Raw genomic sequence first — 21,635 nt, 5'->3', positions numbered from 1 at the left:
TCTCATCTGCACCAGTACTTTAAAACTGAAGATTCTTTGCACTATTAGCTCACAAAGATAAGCATCATTTTATTCTATTAATGTTCAATATGTGGCCACCTAAATACTTCATAAAACTGTTTATCACGCTTTTTACTGTAGAAAGGGGCATTCCAGTTGGATAGACTGACACAATACCTGCAGGCACCATTATCAGCTTCTGTAACCTTGTTATGGATATAGGAAAAGTAAATGTAAAATATCTCTTTTAGAAATGTTAAAGCTGCTAATGAACCTATGCATAGCCCAGGCCCTATTTTAGTTACAGTTTGTTTTATCCACTGAAAGTCCATCTACTAAAAAGTACCTCTACTAAAAGTGCGTCTATCTGTAGGTGCATCTACCTTAACGTACACCTACCTAAAAATACAACCAAGCAACCAAAACAGTGATCACCAACAATGTCCCATTCTGTAAAATAAACCAAGGATGAAAAATGTATTGCTTTAAAGTTTACTGGAGCCTTAGACCTTTGTTTATGAAACAAGCCCCTCGGCTTTTCCAGCCAAGTGTTTGACCCAAGGTCACTGAAGGGTCTCTCTTTTAAATCTGGGGTCTGTGGGGGTTACAGAGCCACCTCCAGACCCAATTTCTGCAAATACTGCGCATGACTGGGAGTAGGAGGAGTTATTTTATATTTGTTATGGGAAATTGTATGCATACGCATGTACATATCCTTTGTAATGTGTAAACACACCAGGCAAGGTGTGTGGGGTTGGTGAAACTATTCCCCTTCGTCCCCAGCCATAATAAAGAAGTGTCTGCTTATCTGCATCACGCTGGTGTCGATAAATTATTCTCATCCCATTTTTCAGTGACAACCTGAAGTCAGGGTTATTCTGTGATTCTGTTATCCAGGTAGCAGTCGATGGCTATATAGTTAATCAGTACAGCCTTCATTTGTACTAGTGTTGGTGTTTTCCCATATGTAATGGAAATAATACCTGTTCTTTCCTATTTGAGAAATTTTCTGAAGCTCCTAAGTCTGGTTTACTGCAGTGTTATCTGCAATGTCTTCACTGTAATTCTATTAACTTAAAATAAATTAATAAAATATAAGTTTCATACACTAAAGCACTCAAAGGTTTGTAATTTCTCCTGCAATTTAGGTATTTTTGAACAACACTTAGAGTTATATAGTACAAGCTATTTTATTTTCAAGACATAATTTGAATTCTTGAAAATTTACTTCGAATTCTTCTTATGAAAACGAAAAATCTAATAAAAGCTGCATATAAAACTAGGAAAAGATCATCTGCCAAAAATAATAATAAAACAAAAGCCCTCTGCTGGCAACAATACAGAAAACACAGGTTTCTGAAGGTGATATTCACCCTGGCTTTAACGTCTTCATGGTTGAGTTGACTAAAAAAGCCACAATAGGAAAAAAAAGAAGGTGGGGGGAAAAGTAGCAACAGAAAACCTCTAGATGTTGCATAAACATGACTTACCTCCAATTCAGTGTTTAAATATTTATCTTTCCAATAAACCCCCAAGCAAAGTTCATTTAACCACTCTAGTTCCATGTAATTTATTTGTGGAGTATGCATCAGACTAAATCTAATTTTTGTTCTGCTTACTTTGGAGAAAGGAAATTAAAAGGGAAATAATGAAGGTGGCCTTTGATTCACTTTTTCTTTCCCAGAAGCAGGCAGGAAGAGTCCTAAGTCAACAAACAAGCGGGAGATGTGCGTCCTCTGGGCTCCTGGGTTTAAGAAAGCCCAGGCTGGAGCAAAGGCTGGGCTCAGCCCTGCAGCCGCTCTCCTCGCCAGCAGAGGTAGCTCAGCATATTCCTCACAATTAAGAGGAGCAGAAGCATCACATCAGGCTTCAACAGCTCTTCAAAATAGAGCAATTCAGAGGTGTTGAGTATCTTGAGAAAATAAACAAGATGTAAAATTCTACCTGTTTACACCCTCTTTACACAAGTGGCAAGCCCAAGGAGAATCTGAAATGCTTCGTAGAGTCTTTTTAGAAATATGGGCATTCGAGAAATCTAAAAGATCCAGTGGATAAAGTACTGTGTCAAGTAACCAAAGAAAGGAAAATGCACCTGAATTGTTATTTCTTTATTCAAAACAGAGGGTTAAAATGGCTTATAAACTGTGTAGGTGCAATAGAGATTGGTCCCAGAGAAATGCTGGGCCACCTCAATTCCCACGGAAATCACTGGGAGCTGAGGCAAAAAGGGTGCTCTGAGCACCCCTTCCACCCCGTCCTTCCCTTGCCATTAACACCACCTTAGAAAACTGGATCTTGAGAAACCAATTCTTTTGGTGCTCACTGAAATCAATCTACGTTTTGCCATGATCTTAGTCAACTTTGACAAGTGACACTGTCGAGTAAATCTGAACCTGGAAATCAATCTAAACTAGCATTGTCTCCACAACTGTTTTTCAATCAAAAAGAACAGTTATCTAAATCAACATAGAATTGACCTGATGGTAGAAAAATATTTGTACAGCATGAAAACAGAAATTGTCTTTATCAAGCAAAACATTAAGTATAACAGCAGTGAATCAAACAAAGCAGATCCTACAGAGCTTCAGCAGAAATTTTGGAGAATTCAGGATCTCTGCAGAGACAAACTCTGTTTTGATGCTGGCATGTCAGTGCTTCATCCCATTCCAACCATTCAACCAACTACTCAGAGCAAATTGCTGCCTCTACAACCAAGTAATAATTTGCCACCTTATAAATAAATTACCCAAAGTGCTGTGACTATAAACTGTATGGGTTTTTTTGTTTTGTTTCGTGTTGGTTTTTTACTGTAGTATTTAAGAAGTGACAGGTATAAATACTCTCCCTTTTGAGGCAGGCTATAGTATGGAGGCACTGGAACTGAAAATCCATGAAAGCTCATGTATTTTGTGAAATACTCTTCTAATTTTGCTTTTTCTACATGATTGAACAGCTCTCGTACAGGAGGTGCACTGTGACTGTATCAGTTACACTGAAAGAAGTTTCAAGGGAAAATAAATGCAATCCCAAAGGAGAACCAGAGAGAAAAGAACTTAGCAAAGCACCAAGAAGACAACAGATAAGCTACATAAGCTGCCTGCTACCATTCTAAATTATGACTCATTTGCCACAATGGAACGAGAATAAAATCAATACAGATAACCAATTACAGTCTGCACATTGCCAGAAGCAGGCATCCAACCAAAAGACACTGTGTAGATGCCAACTACTTGGCAGCTGGAAGGGCCAGTGAGGTGTCTGTTGCATATCCTATAATAATTAGAGACCTTTTGAAAAAGCTGTATGGACAATCTCTATGCAACACGGTTCAGTGCTCTTTGACACGACTCCAAGTATCAAACTCAAGCCCGCCAGAGAAATACTCATGGGGTGTACCCAGGCATCTCAGAATCATAGCACGGTTATGGTTGGACGAGACCTCGAAAGCTACCCCAGTCCAACCCAGGATCACCAGAGCAGTCACACAGGAACACGTCCAGGCAGGGTTTGGATGTCTCCAGAGAAGGAGACTCCACAACCTTTCTGTTCAGTGCTCTACAGAGTCTCCAACCAGGACACACAGGCCTGCCTCCTGGGAAGAGCCAGACCCAGAGGAGAGACAGCAGTGTGGGGCAATGGCACACCAGTACAGCCCAGTCAAAGGCAGGGCTGCTGCGGGAATCCTGCAGAGCTGCAAAGGGCTGGCAGCAAGAGGAGAGAGCAGATACAGTGAGGAAGGGCAAAACAGAAGGATGGAGCAGAGGTGACCTGGCAGCACTGCCTCTCCAAGGGTGGTGCACCTCACTCAACCCCTTTCGCCCCCCTAACTCCCAGGGAAGAGATAAATACCATAAAATCAGTGTGAGTTTGCTCTGGAGCTCAAGGGAAGCCATAGTTCACTCCACAGGACTCTGCATGTGTGGATCCAGCAGAAGGAGACCTTGTGTTTTTAATATACACGTCTCTGGGGACCGTTAGCAGAAACAATGATGGTAATTAACAACCAGAATAATGCTGATAGATGCTTATGCTCCACAGTAAAAATTAATGAGGATCACAACAAAGCCCCTCCAGAATTAAGAGTCCTGTGCAAAATCAGAATTCCCATTGAGGAGAGATGAAGCTGATCACAAATTTGACTGTAGTCAGGTTTCCCACCTTGTTTCTATACTGGACACACCAACAAATACAGCAGGTTATCCCCTACCCTCTTTATTTTCTTGCATCTTTCTAGAAAACAGAAATGAGTTGTTCAACGTTAGACTTGCTTAGCTAGACAGAAAGGAGAAAGTGCCACGTGTTTTTCCTACTGTGTCAATAATGAATTGAAGGAATCAGTGATAAATGCCCTTTTCTGTTTCTTATGAGCAAGCGTTCACTGTATCAGAATATAACCAAAGAGCAGGCACTAGTTTGATGAGTATTATGGCATCATTTGCTATAGTATCATGGCTTACCTATCAAACAAAAGGAAAACTGGCACCACAACATACAGGGGAGTGAGAGAAGCCCTGTACCGTTAGTCCTTTTATACCAATAGTAAAAAAGACCAAGTGTTTCTTTTGCTTCAGTCTGCTTACATTTATAAAATGTTGGCTATAATTTCTCTACTGTTATTTAACATACAAGATTATTTTGCTTAGAAGGTAGTCAAGGAGTATATCTATGTCTTTTGGGAACCATCTTTGTATTTTACAAGGTCAAGATCTAGCAGTAATATAGAATGGGTGCTGAGCTTAAGAGTTTCTTTTGAAGTCTCTAAGAGTAATTTTCCTAATACAATGAAAAATACCAACAATATGCAATATAAAAAACAACAATGCAGTTTCACACAAAGACCTAATGCTTGCTAATACTATTCAGAGGTAACAGGTACTCAATCACTGTACTGGTATCAGTAGAAGCCACAGGTAATACTTGGCTCCTCTGATAACAGAGTAAAAATGCTGTAACTATGTAACTATGCCTTTGACTAAACTCTGATAGTAATTTGACAAAACTTACCATTACAGAATAAGAAAATAAGAGTTCTGCTGAGGTTTTAAAAATTGTTGGCCTTTTATCAATGTTGTCATGAAGAAAGGAGAGCTGCACCCACCAGAGACCTGCTCAGGAGCTGGACTGGCGCAGGACCAGAACAGCCAGGTTCAAGTCCTGGCTTTGAGTAAGGCCACAGACCCCAGGACTGACCGGCGTGCAGATCTGCTGCTCCTGCTCCTGTGGTGAGCAGAGTGCCCCGTTAGGGTTGAGAAGCCCTCTAGCCACGAGTCTCACTGAAATCCACATCACCACTGAAAGGCCTTGTTGCGTACAGCAAGTCCCAACCCATGCCTCCCAACACTGACTGGGTCTAGAGACACCTATGGGGAATGGATTTCTTGAGTAAGAAACTCTCTTGTGGCCGTGTTTCTCTAAGCGATTTAAATATTCCATATACAGATAGCCATCTGAAAGACTTGAAAATTATTTCAAGGGTAGCTGCAGGCAATGCTGTGGAAGATCATCATTAAAATGTGCTTCTATGGCATTTGTACAATTACCACATTAGATTTAGTTTTTAGTTTACGCTTCCAAACATTCAGTTGAATATATTTAATTCTCAACTACGTCTACAAGACAGTTGTGAATTAATTTTTAACTTTTCACAAAAATATTTTTAAATTTTGTTATGAGCATAATATTTTTAGTGTGATTGCACCATTAGTTTGATTGCTCTAGATACAAAGGTCTTTAAGACATGCAGAGTATAGCAGTTTGATGTGCTATTCTGGACAATCTTAGGCAAAACGTGCCTTAGTTAACCATCGAATAGGTAGACCTGCATGCTCCATGCTAGGGAAGACCAGTATACACTATATATATGTCCAGTGTATTTCTTTATTACTAGAATTTTACCAAAATGGTAATCAAATTGGACTATTTAGATCATCTATAGCAGTGGCCATGTGATGTTGTTTGGAAAGCCACCAATGGCTCTCAATAAATCCCTTCATCTCTTTCCAGTCCTACTGCCCTAAGTGAGACCTGAAAATCAACAGTCCTACACAGAGGCTGTTAAAATACCTGCTTGGCTCTGGTTTAATTGGGGTTTTGGTGGTTTTTTTGTTGTTGTTGTGCTTTTTGATTTTGTTGGGGGTTTTTTTGTGGCCTTCTTGTAGCTTGAACTTCCTGTGTAAGGTTTCAGCCTCACATCTTTATCTTTTCACTCACATGAAAAGCTTCCTGAAAAAAGCAAGTTTCCTCCAGGTAAGAACAGAGATGTTAACAGGTCTAAATTATTTTCAGGTGTTAGTCCTGGACTTGGATCCAACCTTATGATTTGAAGCCAAAACTTCAGACTGAAAAAGTAAAAATCAAAGTATGGCTGTTTGAACTAAATCAGGATACAGTGTACAACAACATTGCTAGCTCAGTTTTGATGCGGATCTAAAATCTGAAAATGAGACCAAATTCTAATAATTCTGAATATTTCATAGACTCATAGAATGGTTTGGGTTGGAAGGGACCTTAAAGCCCCCCCAGTCCAACCCCCTATGGGTAGGGACACCTCCACCAGCCCAGGCTGCTCACAGCCCCATCCAACCTGGCCTTGGGCACTGCCAGGGAGGGGGCATCCACAGCTTCCCTGGGCAACCTGGGCCAGTGCTCACCACCCTCACAGGGAAGAATTTCTTTCTAATATCCAGTCTAAATCTCCCCTCTTCCAGTTTAAAACCATTCCCCCTTGTCCTGTTGCTACCCACCCTCCCTATTGGGTTTTTTTACAGATGGAGTTTTTTGGGGGGTGAAGGATGGGAGGAAAAAAAAAAAGAAGAATCAGCACAAATAATTACTGCTTAAAAATAAAATCAACCTGGTGCTGTGCAACATGTACACATCTTTATAAATAAAACAAACTAATTTGTGTACACCTAACACCTCAAGAAAATAAATTTCGGCAACTAAATGGTTCTAATTATGTTAATGAGCTGTCATTTCCTAAATGTCACTGTGAAGCGACAGAATATGCAATCCTTTAAGCAGTTGTGTCCTGCATGGCAATCACTAGATTTATTTTATTACTCTCTAATCAAACCTTCTGGTGCTCCCTCTTCAAACAACTTCTTAATAAAAAAAGGCTGTGTGTATGTTACATGCAGCCAGATTGCTCCAGCAACAACAGAGCTGAAGTTGAAAAAGATTTCCAAACTCTTGTATTTCTGTCTGTGTTCCCTGCATAACGTGAGCCAGAAAATGCAGATGCAAATCTGTGGTGATGGGGGCTTACATTAATAAGGCATGCAGAGAAAGAGCCGTGCCTCCAACATCCACCATTGGTCTATTTTCCCTTGTTATTTTAGATTAAATCTGTGATGAAATACTAAAAAATGCCTTTTTTAGCAGCTTTTATTTTTCATTAATTATTCCTTGTATCCGCCAATTGTTGGAAGCTCACAGGCAGAGCATTGAAACGTTGCCTTTTCCTGCCTGAAGTTGTGTCCAGCCTGCAAACAGGGACGGCAGCTCGGGAAAACGCTCAGAAGCGCAGGGGAAGATCAGGGACTGCAAATGAACGCAGAGCTTCAAAAAAGGCCAGCTTTGTTCACACGACCGAAAGGGAGAAGGTAGCAGAACGGGGTTTTAAATTCAAACTGGAAGGAAACTAGAAAAAGAGCAAACCTTTCTTTTGCCGGAGATCATAAAAAACAGCATCAGAGACTTGTAAGCGATGTTTTTTGTGCAGGCTTTTGATTATTAATAGTTCTACTGACTCATAACAGCAACGCTGCAACGCTTACCGAGGTAACCTCTCCGCCGGCACAGTCACTGTCACCAATGCTGCGCTTTTGCCTTAAAGGAAGGCGGAGTTAGGAGTTGGTGTCGGGGCCATAAATAAGAGGGTCCCATGTCAGGGGAAGGAGAAGTTGGTTCAAATACGCGTGTGCTCGGAGCGAGCATTAGAGGGCTTTTCCGAATCACCCCAGGCTGCTGAAGCTGAGCTGCCCGCGGCAGAAATCAGCGAGCTCTTCGGAAGTTGAGCTCGGAAACCGCCGGGAAGGAAGCATTTTCTCTTGGCTGCCCGAACAGGCTGCGCTGAAGGCAAGATGCTTCCTGCTCTGAATACCTTCTTGTTCCCCGTGCTGCTGCTCCTGAGCCACCGGCGGGAGGAGGCGGCCGAGGCGTGCAGCTGTGCCCCCGCGCACCCCCAGCAGCTCATCTGCGACGCGGCCCTAGGTGAGTCCAACGGCGACGGGAGGGCGCTGCTGGTGCCGAGTGTTAACCAGGTGCCCGAGGCTCCCCAGGGGTTTTCAAACCACTGCAGAGATCCCTTTGAAAGAGAGGGCTATGGAAAAAGTGAAATGAGAGCAGCTTTTCTGGTTTTCTGCCTTTTGAGACATTTTGTGGTTACAGACTGTTGGAATTGCTGTGTTATTTAGTGCCTTTTTAAAAAAGATAGGAACAGCTGCTTCTGTATTAGGTCCTAACTTAGAGTAAGCATGGAAGAATACCTGAACTTTCAAATGGCTACTGTTAACATATCTGTAATTGAATATTCTATTTAATTACGTCTGCTACCTGTAAACTATGCATAGAGATTTTTTTTAATAGGATTTTTGGGGAAAAAAACAAACAACAAAACCCCACAAAATAAAAGTCCCCAGTGAAAACATGTTGAAACACTTGATCTTTGTTCTGTTATACTACAATTTCTATAATCGGTTGTGGGTTGGTTGGGTTTTTTTTATAATTTTCCAAAAATGAGTAGGGAACTGATAGGCCCTTTATTTTCTGTAGATGGCTACAGCAGCTCTGTATAAATACAACTTTCCAGTCTTGAGGACGACTGTATTGCAGGATATTCAGTCAGCACTGCGGTTGTCAAACAACTTCTAGAAAGAAACTAAAGATCTCAAAATTAGACTGCATGGGGATAAGAAAAAGTGAGCTTTTGCAGTCTTTTGATTTCATTAGCTCAAGCTAAGGCTGGTTAGCTTCCATCTAGTGTGAACAGTAAATGTAGAACATGAGTTTCCAAAGTGTCACAAAATTAGCATCTCTATGGGGCAGGCAATACCTTCTGCATACTGATTAATTGCTTTTATACCCTGACAGAAAATCTTTGTAGCCATGACAAACTCTAAGCTCTGTTTGTGGCCATCAGTTAAATTGCTTTTTAATCTGCTCGTGTTAAGCAATCTTTTTCATGAAGTTACCTACACCAGACATTACAAACTTGGGGTTGTTTGAGGTGGGAAAGAAAACACAAGTTGTGCTACCAGGAGCTTAGCTGTAGATGTATCCATTAGCTGTACTAGTCACACATTTAGCTGTATTAGGCTGCTGCATTCTTTTACATAAGAAAGTGACAGTTTTTCAACAGATTTAATGTAGAGATTTTTCTAAAGAAACAATTTCACAGTATAGAGGAAACTCACAATACTCATTATGAGCCATCTTCCTTAGGGAAGCAATTCTGGCCATTCTTATGATATGTGATAAGATTTATTCCACTCTTAGATACATTTTACAAATGGTAGCTACAAGCTACTCTTTACATTTAAATACTGAAAACTGTAGAATAAATCCACTTTATGTTTGGATTTGATGCTCAAGGTCTCACTTCTAGAAATATTCCTATTTAAGTAAACTGTACATCTCGGCTACCTTTTCACACTTCTAAAATATTGATAAACAAAGAAAGGGACAGCTCTTCAGCTACCAAAATCTATGGGAGCTGAATGCTAATCCAGCTATTTGCTGAGACTGTTCAATCTTTTTCTGTTATTTTTAAGCTCAGCCATCTCTGTACCCACAAACACATTCAAGCATTTCCTTGCAGAATAAAACCCTTGCACGTCTTATGAAAAAAAAAAAAGGAAACCATGCCATGCCTCTGAATTCTGCAGTAAAGTAAAAACTGAGACAGTCTCAGTCTTGTCCAGAGAGCTGCCAATCATTACCTGTGCTTAAGTCACCCCATTATTTCTGTTCCACTATAGAGCTGCAACATTTGACATTTCCTATAGGATCACTTGTGATTTGCGTGGAGTGAAAATGGAGATGGAGGGGGTTGAATCAACAGACATTACCTTGAGCCACTAACAGAACACGTGAAGTGGCTCAGAAACCGTAGCATACCTATGAGATACCCAGGAAAAAACCCAAGCAGATAAATTCATTAAATCTGGGACAAGGTCTTTTCACTTGACTTTTGTTGACGTGATGACTGCTGTTGACACTTGGTCCTCTACTGCCAGGAGGCTCTTGTGGCTTTGCTCTCTTCCAAAACCCCTCGCACAACCTGAGGAAGGACAGGAGCAGCAGACTCGTGGCAGAGCTGGAGGTTGAGCGTGCTTCTGGGCCTGCAAGGTGCTGGCTAAAACCAAACTGGGGAGCAACTGGGAGCCCTGTGGGTGTTACGAGGCTGCACAGAGCAGGAAGAACAGCCAGGACAGGCAGCAAATTCTGCCAGGAAATCACCAGGGCCATGCCAGCCCTGCCATCAGCCCAACCATGGGTTGGTTCATCTTCTTAGCCTTAAGAGGGTGGGATTTTGGACAAATGAGAGCAGTTTTCATGAGCTCCTCAGTAGTTTTAAATTTCACTTCAGAGAGAGGTAAATCCTCATTTATAGGAAGTGCCAAGCACCATACACACCTTCTACAAAAAAAGGAAATACATTCCTTCGGTGGTGTTCTAAATGGTGCTGAAGCCATCCCAAAATGTGCTGAGGTCCTTCAGACCCCAGCAAACACCTACACTGCTCCAGAGGACTGGAAATAGAGATGGGAGCATGCATGGAGAGGACCAATTCCTTCCTGAAGTCTGTCACTTTTAATTCACGCTGAGTTTACCCCTCTTAGGTATAAGCAAGGTTATTTTTTGGGCAATAGGACAAATATGTAAGTTCTTCGCATTTCTTAGCTATTTAACATCAGAACCCCACCTTTAAATTTGGATGGATTCTTTCTGATTTAAACTGTCTCATGGTGGTTGTTTTTTTCTTAAACATGCATCAAAAATTACATTTCAACTGGATATTGGGCACCACACCCCAACAGAAGTGACTAACAGATCCTGAATACAAATAAATACATGATACAGCTTCAGAGAGAAGTCCTATAGCTCTGGAGAAGAGCGGCACATTTCAAAATACGATGGCAGCTTTACAGCTGGAGCTCAGCAGCATTTTCTGCCTGTTAAAATCTCATAAGATCACGGAGATCAGGCATTGTAAAGATGTGCCACGTGATATATTACATTTAAATCACATTTAAAAATAACGGTAAAAATTTTATTTAAATCCACCAGAATTAAGCTTTCAAAGTCAGCTCCTCTGGGATAAAATTACAATATGATATTTCTTTATTACTTAATTTCATATTAAAACTCTCATGGCTCAGTGTCCCAAGATTTAACCTTCCTGCAATATAATACCTAGTTTTGTACTTGCATGGATTAATTTATACATTATTAGAGTGGGAAGTAACTCTGCCTGATGGGAAAAATCAGCATTGGAAAATGTATTAGAAATGTAGACAGTACTTCTTCCAAGTTAGGGGAGAAAAGGTGAACAGTGAAATTAAAGCAGACTCCGTATTTTTTTCTTACTATATTACATTACACACGCTCACCATATGCAGATACAGATTACCTGTGTGTTTCGGTTGAAAAGCACCTTCTGCGGGGTCTTGACACAAAACCAAGCAGCTACGTAAAGAACTGGCACGTGTCTGGGAGCACAGTGTTCACACAAACAATAACAGCCTCAACGCATAACGAAAGACCATTAACCCCAGGGATGCAATGGCCCTTAGACTTCTGTAAGGGTTTCCAACAGTCCCAAAAAACATCCCGCCGACTGGAAGCGGCTGCTTGTGGGAATGGGCGAGACGCCCTCTCTGTAGAAGGCTGTGGGCACACGAGCTGCATTTGTGTCATCGTCCTGCCAAGCAGGGGCAGATCTTACAGCCTCATCACAGCATCTTTCCCCTAGCATGGCCATCAGACCACAATGCACAGGCACCTTCCTAGAGTAACTTCCCACTGCCTGGAAAGGATTATGCACCTACCATTTCTCAGGGGTCCCACAAAGAAACGAAAGCTGAGTTTCTACTCGCAGAGTTGTGGATTGGAGCACAGAAGTAACATACTGGACTTCTGTGGCTGTAGTTCTCTCTCAAACAGCAGGCAAAGCACAGCACCTGAGCGTGTTTCTTGCAAGAATTATTACAAAAAAGAAGTTGTGAGCGTATTTGTGCCATTGAAAGAGCACGCTTCCAGAAAAAACCATTTTTGGAACCCTAATTATATGAACCAATGACCCATCTAAAAACCAGCTAGAAATTATACTAATCTCAAAGGTACTGTTACTAATATCTGGTAGGTTTAATGCAGCAGTGCTGAAGATGAGGTAATTCTCTTACCCTCACATCCTCAGCAACTGGTTGAGAAAAGCTGAATTCCAGTCCTGTGATCAGTAGAGTCACACAGGGCTTCAGAAAACAACACTGGCATGCAGGAGTCATGGACAGTCATATCCTTCCCAATAGCCACTTGTTAGATGGCTAATATTAAGTTCATTAACAAAAATTACTGATAAATAGACACTTTACCCTTAACACATTTGAACAGAACAAAACCCCTGCACTGCGTGCAGGGATGCGGTGCTGTTAATGCCTGCTGACCACTGAACATACTTGTGCCGGTCCTCGCTCACTGTAGAGTGGAGCACCTCAGCCCCCATGTGCAGTGCACTGCTGAGGAACAGCAGCCTGACTCCTTCCCCTTGCAGCTAACATTTAACACAACCTTAGGGAAACAGCTTCCTAGGATAAAGACTGAATTTTCTGTCTGGGAGTAGGAAGCAATAACTGAGTAAGATCTACCAATAGCCCTACATCTACTCAAGGTTTTGAGACAGAAGCAAACATTTGGAGAACTCGACTTCACACCTCCATGCCCAGTGAGCTTCGGAACTTACTTTTCAGTTCTGAAGTCAAGACTTGATTTGCATTGCCAATGTCATGCAACTCTAAGCAATCATTTCCAATTTCTGTAATTACTGCTCTTGAGAACCCTGCCACTTAAACATGAAGATGGGGCTCAGTCTGGAAAAATGCAGTCACTCTCCTTTCCTTTGCTTGCTGAACCTTTTCATGGCAGTGTTCCCAACAGCTTAAAAGTTGAAGCTGTAAAATGAGGTGGCATCATGAAAGTGAACAACAGGACAGAATTTAAAAGAGCTAAATGCACTAAGCACAACACTCCTGTCAGAAAAACGATTTAGCTGTAGTGAAAAATAACCAAAACAGAGCTGAGTATTGTGTAGTAAAATGAAGTCTCAGAAGAATTATGCTTGTTGCCTGATTTAAAAGTAACTCAGTAACACTGAGTCATTGCTGAGCATGTTATAAATGCAGGATAAGAAAATGCAGGAACCACATTACTTTTATCTAAAAGCATGCATTATAGTGCTGAGAAACTCAACCCCATGATTTCAAAACCAACACTCTACACGCACTGCACGGAAAACAAAATGCAAGCTTAGAAACAAAGATTAAACAATATAAAACACAGGACCTGAAAGACTGCAAAACTCTTAATCCTGTTAATCTACCGACTTTAATCCCTCACTTTCTCATTAAAAAGTATTTCAGTAATGTGGAGTTTCTTCCGCACGGAGGAAGGGGCATGCAGCTATGAATGGAAATCTACAATAACATCATGTATGTTGTTCTACAGACTTCAGAGTATAAAGAGACTGTTATTCTTCAGCTGAAATTAGGCAGATGTTGATTACTAGTCAAATGATGTGGTATTCGAGGCTTGTGAAGTGGAGAGAAATATTTCTGGTAACATGAGTAGCAGCTGTAAAAACAGAGCAGGAAAATAAAACTGACCTTGTGCAACATTAGGAAATCACGCTATTTTTTAGGTGATATTTCAGTTAAAAGAATACCACATATCTGTTAAAAATACACTCACCTCTTCTATTTGAAAGCTTATAAAATCTGGAGTTTAAAAACCTCACTCTCAAACTGAATGTGTTTTTCTAATTAAAAAAAAACCAAATTGCATAATCTTCTGGTTTAACAAGGAAGCCAAACCCGATCAACTCTTGCCTTCAACACGAGGAATTTTTGCATCTTGAGCCAAAACCACAGAGATTCACAAAACCCTGACCTACCTGAGAGTCCTAATGAGCGTAAATATAGGTCTCCTACATTCTGAAAGCCTCAAATGGAAATGCATTTTGGATGCAAACTAGCAGAGTTTTGTGTAAATAAAACACAAGAGAGTAACCAAATTCTGCAAAGCATTTACACTGAAAAATAATACAGTGCCAATACAGATCCGTATGAAATGGCAATAAAATAATCTTTGGTATCTGCTTGACTGAGTTCAGAAGTATTCATGGGAATACATGGGAATTTCTGGAATGCAGTATTTTTTTCTGAATAAAAATACCACGAATAACAATGAATGGTGAAATATCCTCATTTATCATCTAGAAAAGAAAGGTGTTTCACTGTTTTGCGTAACTCAAACATTTGCACAGTGGCTGTGTTAACTGGGTAGTGGGACTCACACTGACTAACATATTAAACACTTCAAACCTATTTGTGACCTTTCCCTTCACTGTACAACCCATGTATATGTCTACCCACCATCTTTCTCTCCCTGTTTTCTACTTTGCATTGGGTTAAGAGAATTTAGGTCTGACTTAAAGTTTACTTTAAACTTCTCCTTCAGAAATCTCTGTGAAGTTCTCTTAGCCCAAATGGTAAAACTTTACTATGAGGATGTGATTTTTCAGTGAGGGATATGACTTATCTCACCACACTTACCTTCTCATGCAACTGGAAGCACCACCAAGAGTAGACAATGCTCTTTCATACACTGCTTTCCAGAGAATAAAGGAAAAAGCCTGCTATTGTTACAGTTATGGTCCTCAACAAGCTCTGTGTTTACAGACTCAAAACACTCGTGTCCAAATCACAGAATGGTTTGGGTTGGAAGGGACCTTAAAGCTCATCCAGTCCAACCCCTGCCATGGGCAGGGACACCTCCACCAGCCCATGTTGCCCAAAGCCCCATCCAACCTGCCCTTGGGCACTGCCAGGGAGGGGGCATCCACAGCTTCCCTGGGCAACCTGGGCCAGTGCTCACCACCCTCACAGGGAAGAATTTCTTCCTAATATCCAGTCTAAATCTCCTCTCTTCCAGTTTAAAACCATTCCCCCTCATTCTATCACTACCTGCACTTGTAAAAAGTCCCTCCCCAGCTTTCCTGTAGGATCCCTTCAGGTACTGGAAGGTTGCAATAAGGTCCCCCCAGAGACTTCTCTTCTCCAGGCTGAATAGCCTCAAGTCTCTCATTAGATCCTCATAGGGGAGGTGCTCCAGCCCCTGATCATCTTCATGGCCTCCTCTGGACCCGCTCCAACAGCTCCACATCCTTCTTATACTGAGGGCCTAGAACTGGATGCAGTATCCAGGTGGGGTCTCACCAGAGCAGGGCAGAGGGGCAGAATCCCCTCGCTGGCCCTCCTGGCCACACTTGGTTGGTCTTCTGGGCTGCAAGTGCCCATTGCCAGCTCATGTTGAGTTTTTCATTGACCAACCCCCCCAAGTCCTTCTCCTCAGAACTGCTTTCAAGCCATTCTCCACTCACCCTGGATTTGTGCTTGGGATTGCCCCTACCCAGGTGCAGGACCTTGCACTTGGCCTTATTGAACTCCATGAGGTTGGCATGGGCCCACCTCTCCAGCCTGTCCAGGTCCCTCTGGATGGATCCCTTCCCTCCAGGGTGTCAACTGCACCACCCAGCTTGGTGTTATCATAAACTTGCTGAGGGTGCACTCAATCCCACTGTCCATGTTGCTGACAGTTGTTGAACAGCACTGGTCCCAGTACTGATCCCTGGGGAACACCACTCATCACTGGTCTCCATTTGGACATTGAGTGTGACCACCCAGCCAATTCCTTATCCAGCGAGTGGTCCCCTAAGTTCCACTGTTTTTCCTGTGATTTCAGAAAGTGTGGTTCAGTTACTTACTGTGTTGCATTTTACAGATGGCTATATGCATTTATTGATGGAGTGTCAGAAAACTAAAATACAAAGAAGGCAAAATAAAATTGTTTTTTCACCCTAACTAGCATAAACGTCTTTTGAATTACAGATTCCTTTACTTTGGGTCTAGGAGTTGTGGAGGAAGAGTGACTAGTAACAAAGCAGACTTAACAGTTAAGAAATCCATCCTGCAAACACAGAGGGAAAGATCTTTTTTCAGATTCTTTCAGTATTTGGCCAGTTTTGCTGCTGCTGTGCTCTGTTTATATCTAGAATTGAACTAGTAAAACAGCTTCAAACATCCGAGCTGCTTTACAGCATGGAAATGAACCTGCTGCTTGCTGAGCTGTCTTGCTGGAAGATAAATTGAGAGATGAGCTGTTCGCTAAACACACTTGTTCCTTTTCAGCTGTTTACAGATGATTCAATAGCAGCTTGCTTGGTTCTCAAAAGACAAAAGGAAGTAGAGGTGTTTAATGTTAGTTTTGCACTCCCACGAGAATAAGGATGCTCTGGCATCTGAGCAGATATCCTGCAGCTACCACCTCTCTCTTTCTCTCTCAAAGCCTGGAACAATTAAAACCTTGCATAATAATTTGGAAATAAAGACTGCAAAAGAACAGTGGCAGTCTCCTTTCCTCTGTAAGCATCAAAAGCAACAACGGCGTGGCCCACATGCCCTGTACAGCTGTGACAGCGTCAGACACGGGAAAGGTTTGCCAGATTTCTTCTTACTACCAACACCGTGCTGCTGACTCGAGTTATTTCAAAGTCGTTTATCTCAATATCCAAATGAAAGTCATCAGTATTAGGTCATTGATCAGTTAATGCATCAATTCTAGAAGTTTCCCTTTTGATACCGCAAAACAAATAAAGGCATACAAATTTAAAAAAGCCTTTTATGGATCATTTAAATGAGAAGTCTGTGTTCTTAAAAAGAGACAGGCATATCTTTATAAGACGGCATAAAGTTGTATTAGCACCGGTAAGAACTACCACCAGGTAAACTGAGGATTTACTATGAGTTTCTGTTTTGTTATACCCAACTAAGTAGGAAGATAACACCCATTTCTTAGTGAGGGTTAGGAAAAGATAATAAATACAAAAAAGTATAGATACGGTTTTATAGATGTATCATAAGAAGCCATTCCCCTTCCCACTATCAGATCAAAGAATCGAGATCTCACAACTGAGGAAAAGGTATGCGCCTGGAAGTCATACAAGCATTCCACCCCAGGAACAGGAAAAGCCATTGCACAGAGCAACCCTACATGGCCTGCAAGCCCAGATTCATTGCAGCAGCTTCCTGGTTTACTGTTTTAGATTGCTGGGCCTTTTCAGCTTCAAACAAACCACCTGGACTTTATTCTTCTGAATGTCTTCTAAGTGTGTATAAACCCAAGACGCACAGATCCACTGCCATGGCCCAACTATGATTTCAGCAGTCCATGAGCAGAACAGAACTGCTCAAGTGCAGGGACAGAGTAGAACGAGTAAGAATTACTGCAACTTCTGTAGTTGTGGCATTTACTTCCTTTGAATATATAACATAGCTGTGGGTCTCACAAATGTTTGCAAAATCCAGAAGAGCTAACCTCTTTCATTAAACTCTTCTGAGAAAAACCAGTTTATATATAGGCTTTTGAACAAGAAGGATTATTGAATCGAAACATCAAGTTCTGAACAAACTCAAGGTCTCAGTGGTTAGGGCTCCTGCAGTTGTCACTGTGGTACTCCTCCTTGACCCATAATCTGGGTGGAATTCTCCAAAAATTGGACACATTTCTGGAGCAAGTTTAAGCTACTGCACCCCAAAGAGGAAAACAAGCACTGATAGCCAGAAGCTTTAAGTAATCTTACAGCAGAAGGGTGAGTAGAAACAGCTGCATATTGTGTATGTGGATGTTCTCAGTTTGGTGAAAGGACATATTTTTATATACAAAAGTTCATTTGAATATAGGGATCTTCAAAACATACGTATTATGTGTCCATAGATCTGTTTTATTTCATACTAAATACTCTGATACATGATTTTAGAAAAACACTTTTGTTTTCTATTTTTGCACATTTGGATGCTTTCTCCTGTCTGTTCCCATAAATATTTGGGACGCAGTCCTCAACCTATCCCCATAACAACACCACACTTTGCTCTAGGTCCCTCTCCTCGTGCCACTTATTCCTTGTCCCTACAAGAGCAACAGCACCTGGCAACAGCTTGACCAAAGTGTCAGACAGCAAAGAGACAGGTAGAAATAATTGCTCAAAAAATCACTCCTCCTATTTTAAGTAACTAAACGAAAGAGCTAAACTGAGGTGAAAAAATACAAGGTAAAAAGAGCTGCATGAGTCATGATCACAACCTTGTTCATAACCTTTTAGTAACTTACATATTTCTTCTCCTGTCAACATAGTTTTTAAAGTCTCATTACAAGGTTTTCGCAGCAAAGCTGATTCTGATTATAAACTCATATGATATGAAACAAACTTTCCTGGGGTTTTGTTTTTTTGAGACAAAGATGTTTAAAAGTGATGAAGATTAAATTTCTATTAAGGTAGCAATGCCATAGCCTGTAAACGTGGTCTGAAGTGAACTGGGGGCTACAACTGAAACACAGGTTCTTCCTCAAGATGCCTGAGTGAAGGATGTTGCTACTTCTAGTTCTGATCTCAAACCTAAAAAGGGATCTAACTAGCAGGACATGTCAGGACTTACTACTCTTACTTTCTTAATGAGGGCAAGCCTCTCCCAAGCAGCAAAAACATCCGGCAGAAAGGATGGAGAAGAACTAGAGACCTTCATTTGCAGTGTAGGCAGCTGCCAATTTTTGCAGCAGTGTCAATGATTGAGGCACGGTTTCTAAAATTTGCAACTGGGCTTAAAGGTGCAGAAAAGGAGATAAATCCCAGTGCAAACTGGGAATACGCGTGGCTGGCACAGGCCTGTGACACGGCTTCCTCTGCAGATCCCTAACCAAAAATATACTCATTTATGGATCATAGATACTGCATAGTTTACCAGTGATACAATGAAAACTCCAGTGCAGTTAATATTTCAAACTGCTGCATCCATCATGACAATAATCTATAAATTTTCTTAATTTTAGAAGACAGTGAAATATTTTTCTTCTGATAGAAATCACGCCCTAGAAACAAAAACACTGAACTAAACCTGACTTAATTAATACAACAGTTCAATAGTAGCTTGTGTTTCACAGTGCTGTGATCTTAACACGCTTGACAACTTTGTTCAGGATGAACCTTGAGTCTTTAAGAGTCCAAAGAGATTACAAAAGAGATTTTCAAAGCTCCAGATATCGGCCTCCCTTTCTGTCCATCTCTCAACTTTATATTCTTAGCAGTATTTTTATTTTTACTTAGATGTATTTTTAGGCTTATATATTTAAAATAAGAATGCACAATAAGCAACTATGATTTCTTGTCCTTACATCCAGTTATATCTTAAATATTTTATTAATTATTTATCGTTATGCAGTTACTGATCTTTAACAGATGCTGGGGAAAAAAGATATCATTTATTCATCAGTTTTTACCTTCTCCCTTACTTCTTAGTTCTTAGGGTAATAAAGTTCACCTGGAGAGTAAACTCCAATTTGTTTTCCTTTTTGAAGGAGTAATAAAGTTGATCGCTTTTGTTAAGTGAAGTTGCCCATCTTCAAACAATCGTACTGTGACCGATGTGTTATGGAAAAACGCTAAATAACAGCATCTTAAAATATGTATAAGTACAGTAATACTATACAAAATAGCATCGTAAAGAATACATTCTTTAATAATACTAATTTGAGAGTACCATGAGAGCAATTCTTCACTAAACAGCTCTCCCTTTGTTAATAATGCCTTAGAAATAACTTAGACTATAAAAAGATCGTACTTTTACGGGATGTATGCATGTCAGTGGAGCAGGCAGAGGGATTTACTTTATCCTGATTCCATCTGTATCTATGACTTGTATGGGGCCTTTGGCACACTGCTCCAGTGCTTCTTGTCTCCTCTCCTGTGAAAAAGACGGTCATATTGCATTGCATCTGTCACTGCAGTGTGGGAAAAATCAATGTACTGGCACTGAATCTCTTGTACAAAAAGCCCCTAGTGGAAGTAGTTTCCAATGGTCATAAAAATCTCTCATCCACAGGGTGATGGTACAGTTTACTTACAGGTAAATAATTACTGTGGCTGACTTCAGAGAGAAACCACACAAGTTTGGGAAAGATGCGGTTAAGAACTAACTTTCTATCCTTACTGTATATAAACACTTTCTATTGTATAAACCCAACACTTTTCCCAACTGTATAAACACAAACATATTTGATATATCAAGTGAGTTCTGTCCTTTACTCAGTTCAAAATTACCTTTTGTTGATGCAGAAATGGTTAGCTGGTGTTTATTATTGGTGAGGAAAGGAGGAATAAAACTATTCCTAACACATTTCTGACAGTGATTGTATTGGCCAGGCTGATTTACTGCTCAGAGCACTGTCCCCTGTGGGACAGTGACAGCAGGAGCTTCCTATCTGTTCAGTTACCTGAGACAACCTGCAGCTCGAAGCAGGGATAAAAGTCAAAATTTTCTAAAAGTGCCATGAGTTACAAAATTCAGCTTCCACAGAAATGCTACATCCTACTACTGAAATGTTAGAGCAAACATCTTTCGAAAAACGTGATGTATTTTTAATGTAGAACGAATTTGAAGCAGACTGAATTACTGGAGTTAGAATACGAAGGCTATGTGTTCGTATTTTATATAGGCACATTCCTCATACGGAACCAATAACTGTCAGACAGTGAAAATGCTATGATTACACTAAACAACCAGGGGCTGTTCTCAGTCAAAGAGGGGAGAAGCCAAGGCCACTGACTCAAAAGCAGCTCTTGAAAAGAAGTGCAGACGAGGAGGAATCCGGAGTCCTAACCACCCTCTGAACCAGCAGTGAGAGCGCGCGATGGCTGGGCCCAGGAATGCTACGTCAGGAAGTGCTTGTGGTTGCAAACAGAAGCAACCACATGAATAAGAGGTTTTAGGAGACAGCTAGACGACACTGATTGAAAAAATATAAATATTAAAGCACAGAAAAAAGAAAACCAAGGAGGATTGTAAGGCCCAAAAAGATCAGCGTGCATTTGAATCTGGTTTCAGGAGAACAGAAAAGTAAACCTCAAATACCTAAAGATGTAGACACCCTGTAACAAGAAAACTTCCTTCTTGTTTAAATAATAATAATAATTAAAGCAAAAAAAATAAATCTCAATTTGGGCTTCCTTTGCCATCTGGAAGCTTTCTGTTAAACAAACGAATGAATGAAACACACACAACATCAAAATAGTTTTCACCTTTTTCTGCACATCCAGAAGAAAAGTCTCTTAATGACAAACCCCCAGGTGTTATACTTTCAGCTTCACGTAACTCCATGAAGACCCTTGGAGCTGTTATTGACCATCTGTAATGTTCTCCTCAGATGCGACCAAGCAGAATTTAATGAAAATACAAAAATTAATAATGCTTCAACATTAAACACAAGGGGAAAATAGTTTTAATTCTCCTACAAATGTTGGCATTAAG

At 40.8% G+C, this 21,635-nt stretch overlaps 2 protein-coding genes across 2 annotated transcripts in view; one reads left to right on the top strand and one right to left on the bottom strand.

Moving 5' to 3' along the window:
* The window catches only part of LOC104547124 (synapsin-2-like), a 115,885-nt gene that overhangs the window by 47,065 nt on the left and 47,185 nt on the right, over positions 1-21,635 (bottom strand). The gene's annotated exons all lie outside the window — the stretch shown is intronic.
* Positions 8,085-21,635, top strand: part of TIMP4 (TIMP metallopeptidase inhibitor 4) — a 22,330-nt gene continuing 8,779 nt past the window's right edge. The window contains exon 1 of the mRNA XM_010192701.1: positions 8,085-8,214. Within this exon, the coding sequence (XP_010191003.1) occupies positions 8,085-8,214 (130 nt within the window). The remainder of the gene's footprint in view (positions 8,215-21,635) is intronic.

Source organism: Mesitornis unicolor, unplaced genomic scaffold (genome assembly GCF_000695765.1).
Source record: "Mesitornis unicolor isolate BGI_N332 unplaced genomic scaffold, ASM69576v1 scaffold179, whole genome shotgun sequence".
NCBI lineage: Eukaryota > Metazoa > Chordata > Aves > Mesitornithiformes > Mesitornithidae > Mesitornis > Mesitornis unicolor.
Note: the sequence above shows the minus strand (reverse complement) of the source record. Positions and strands in the feature narration are given on the sequence as shown.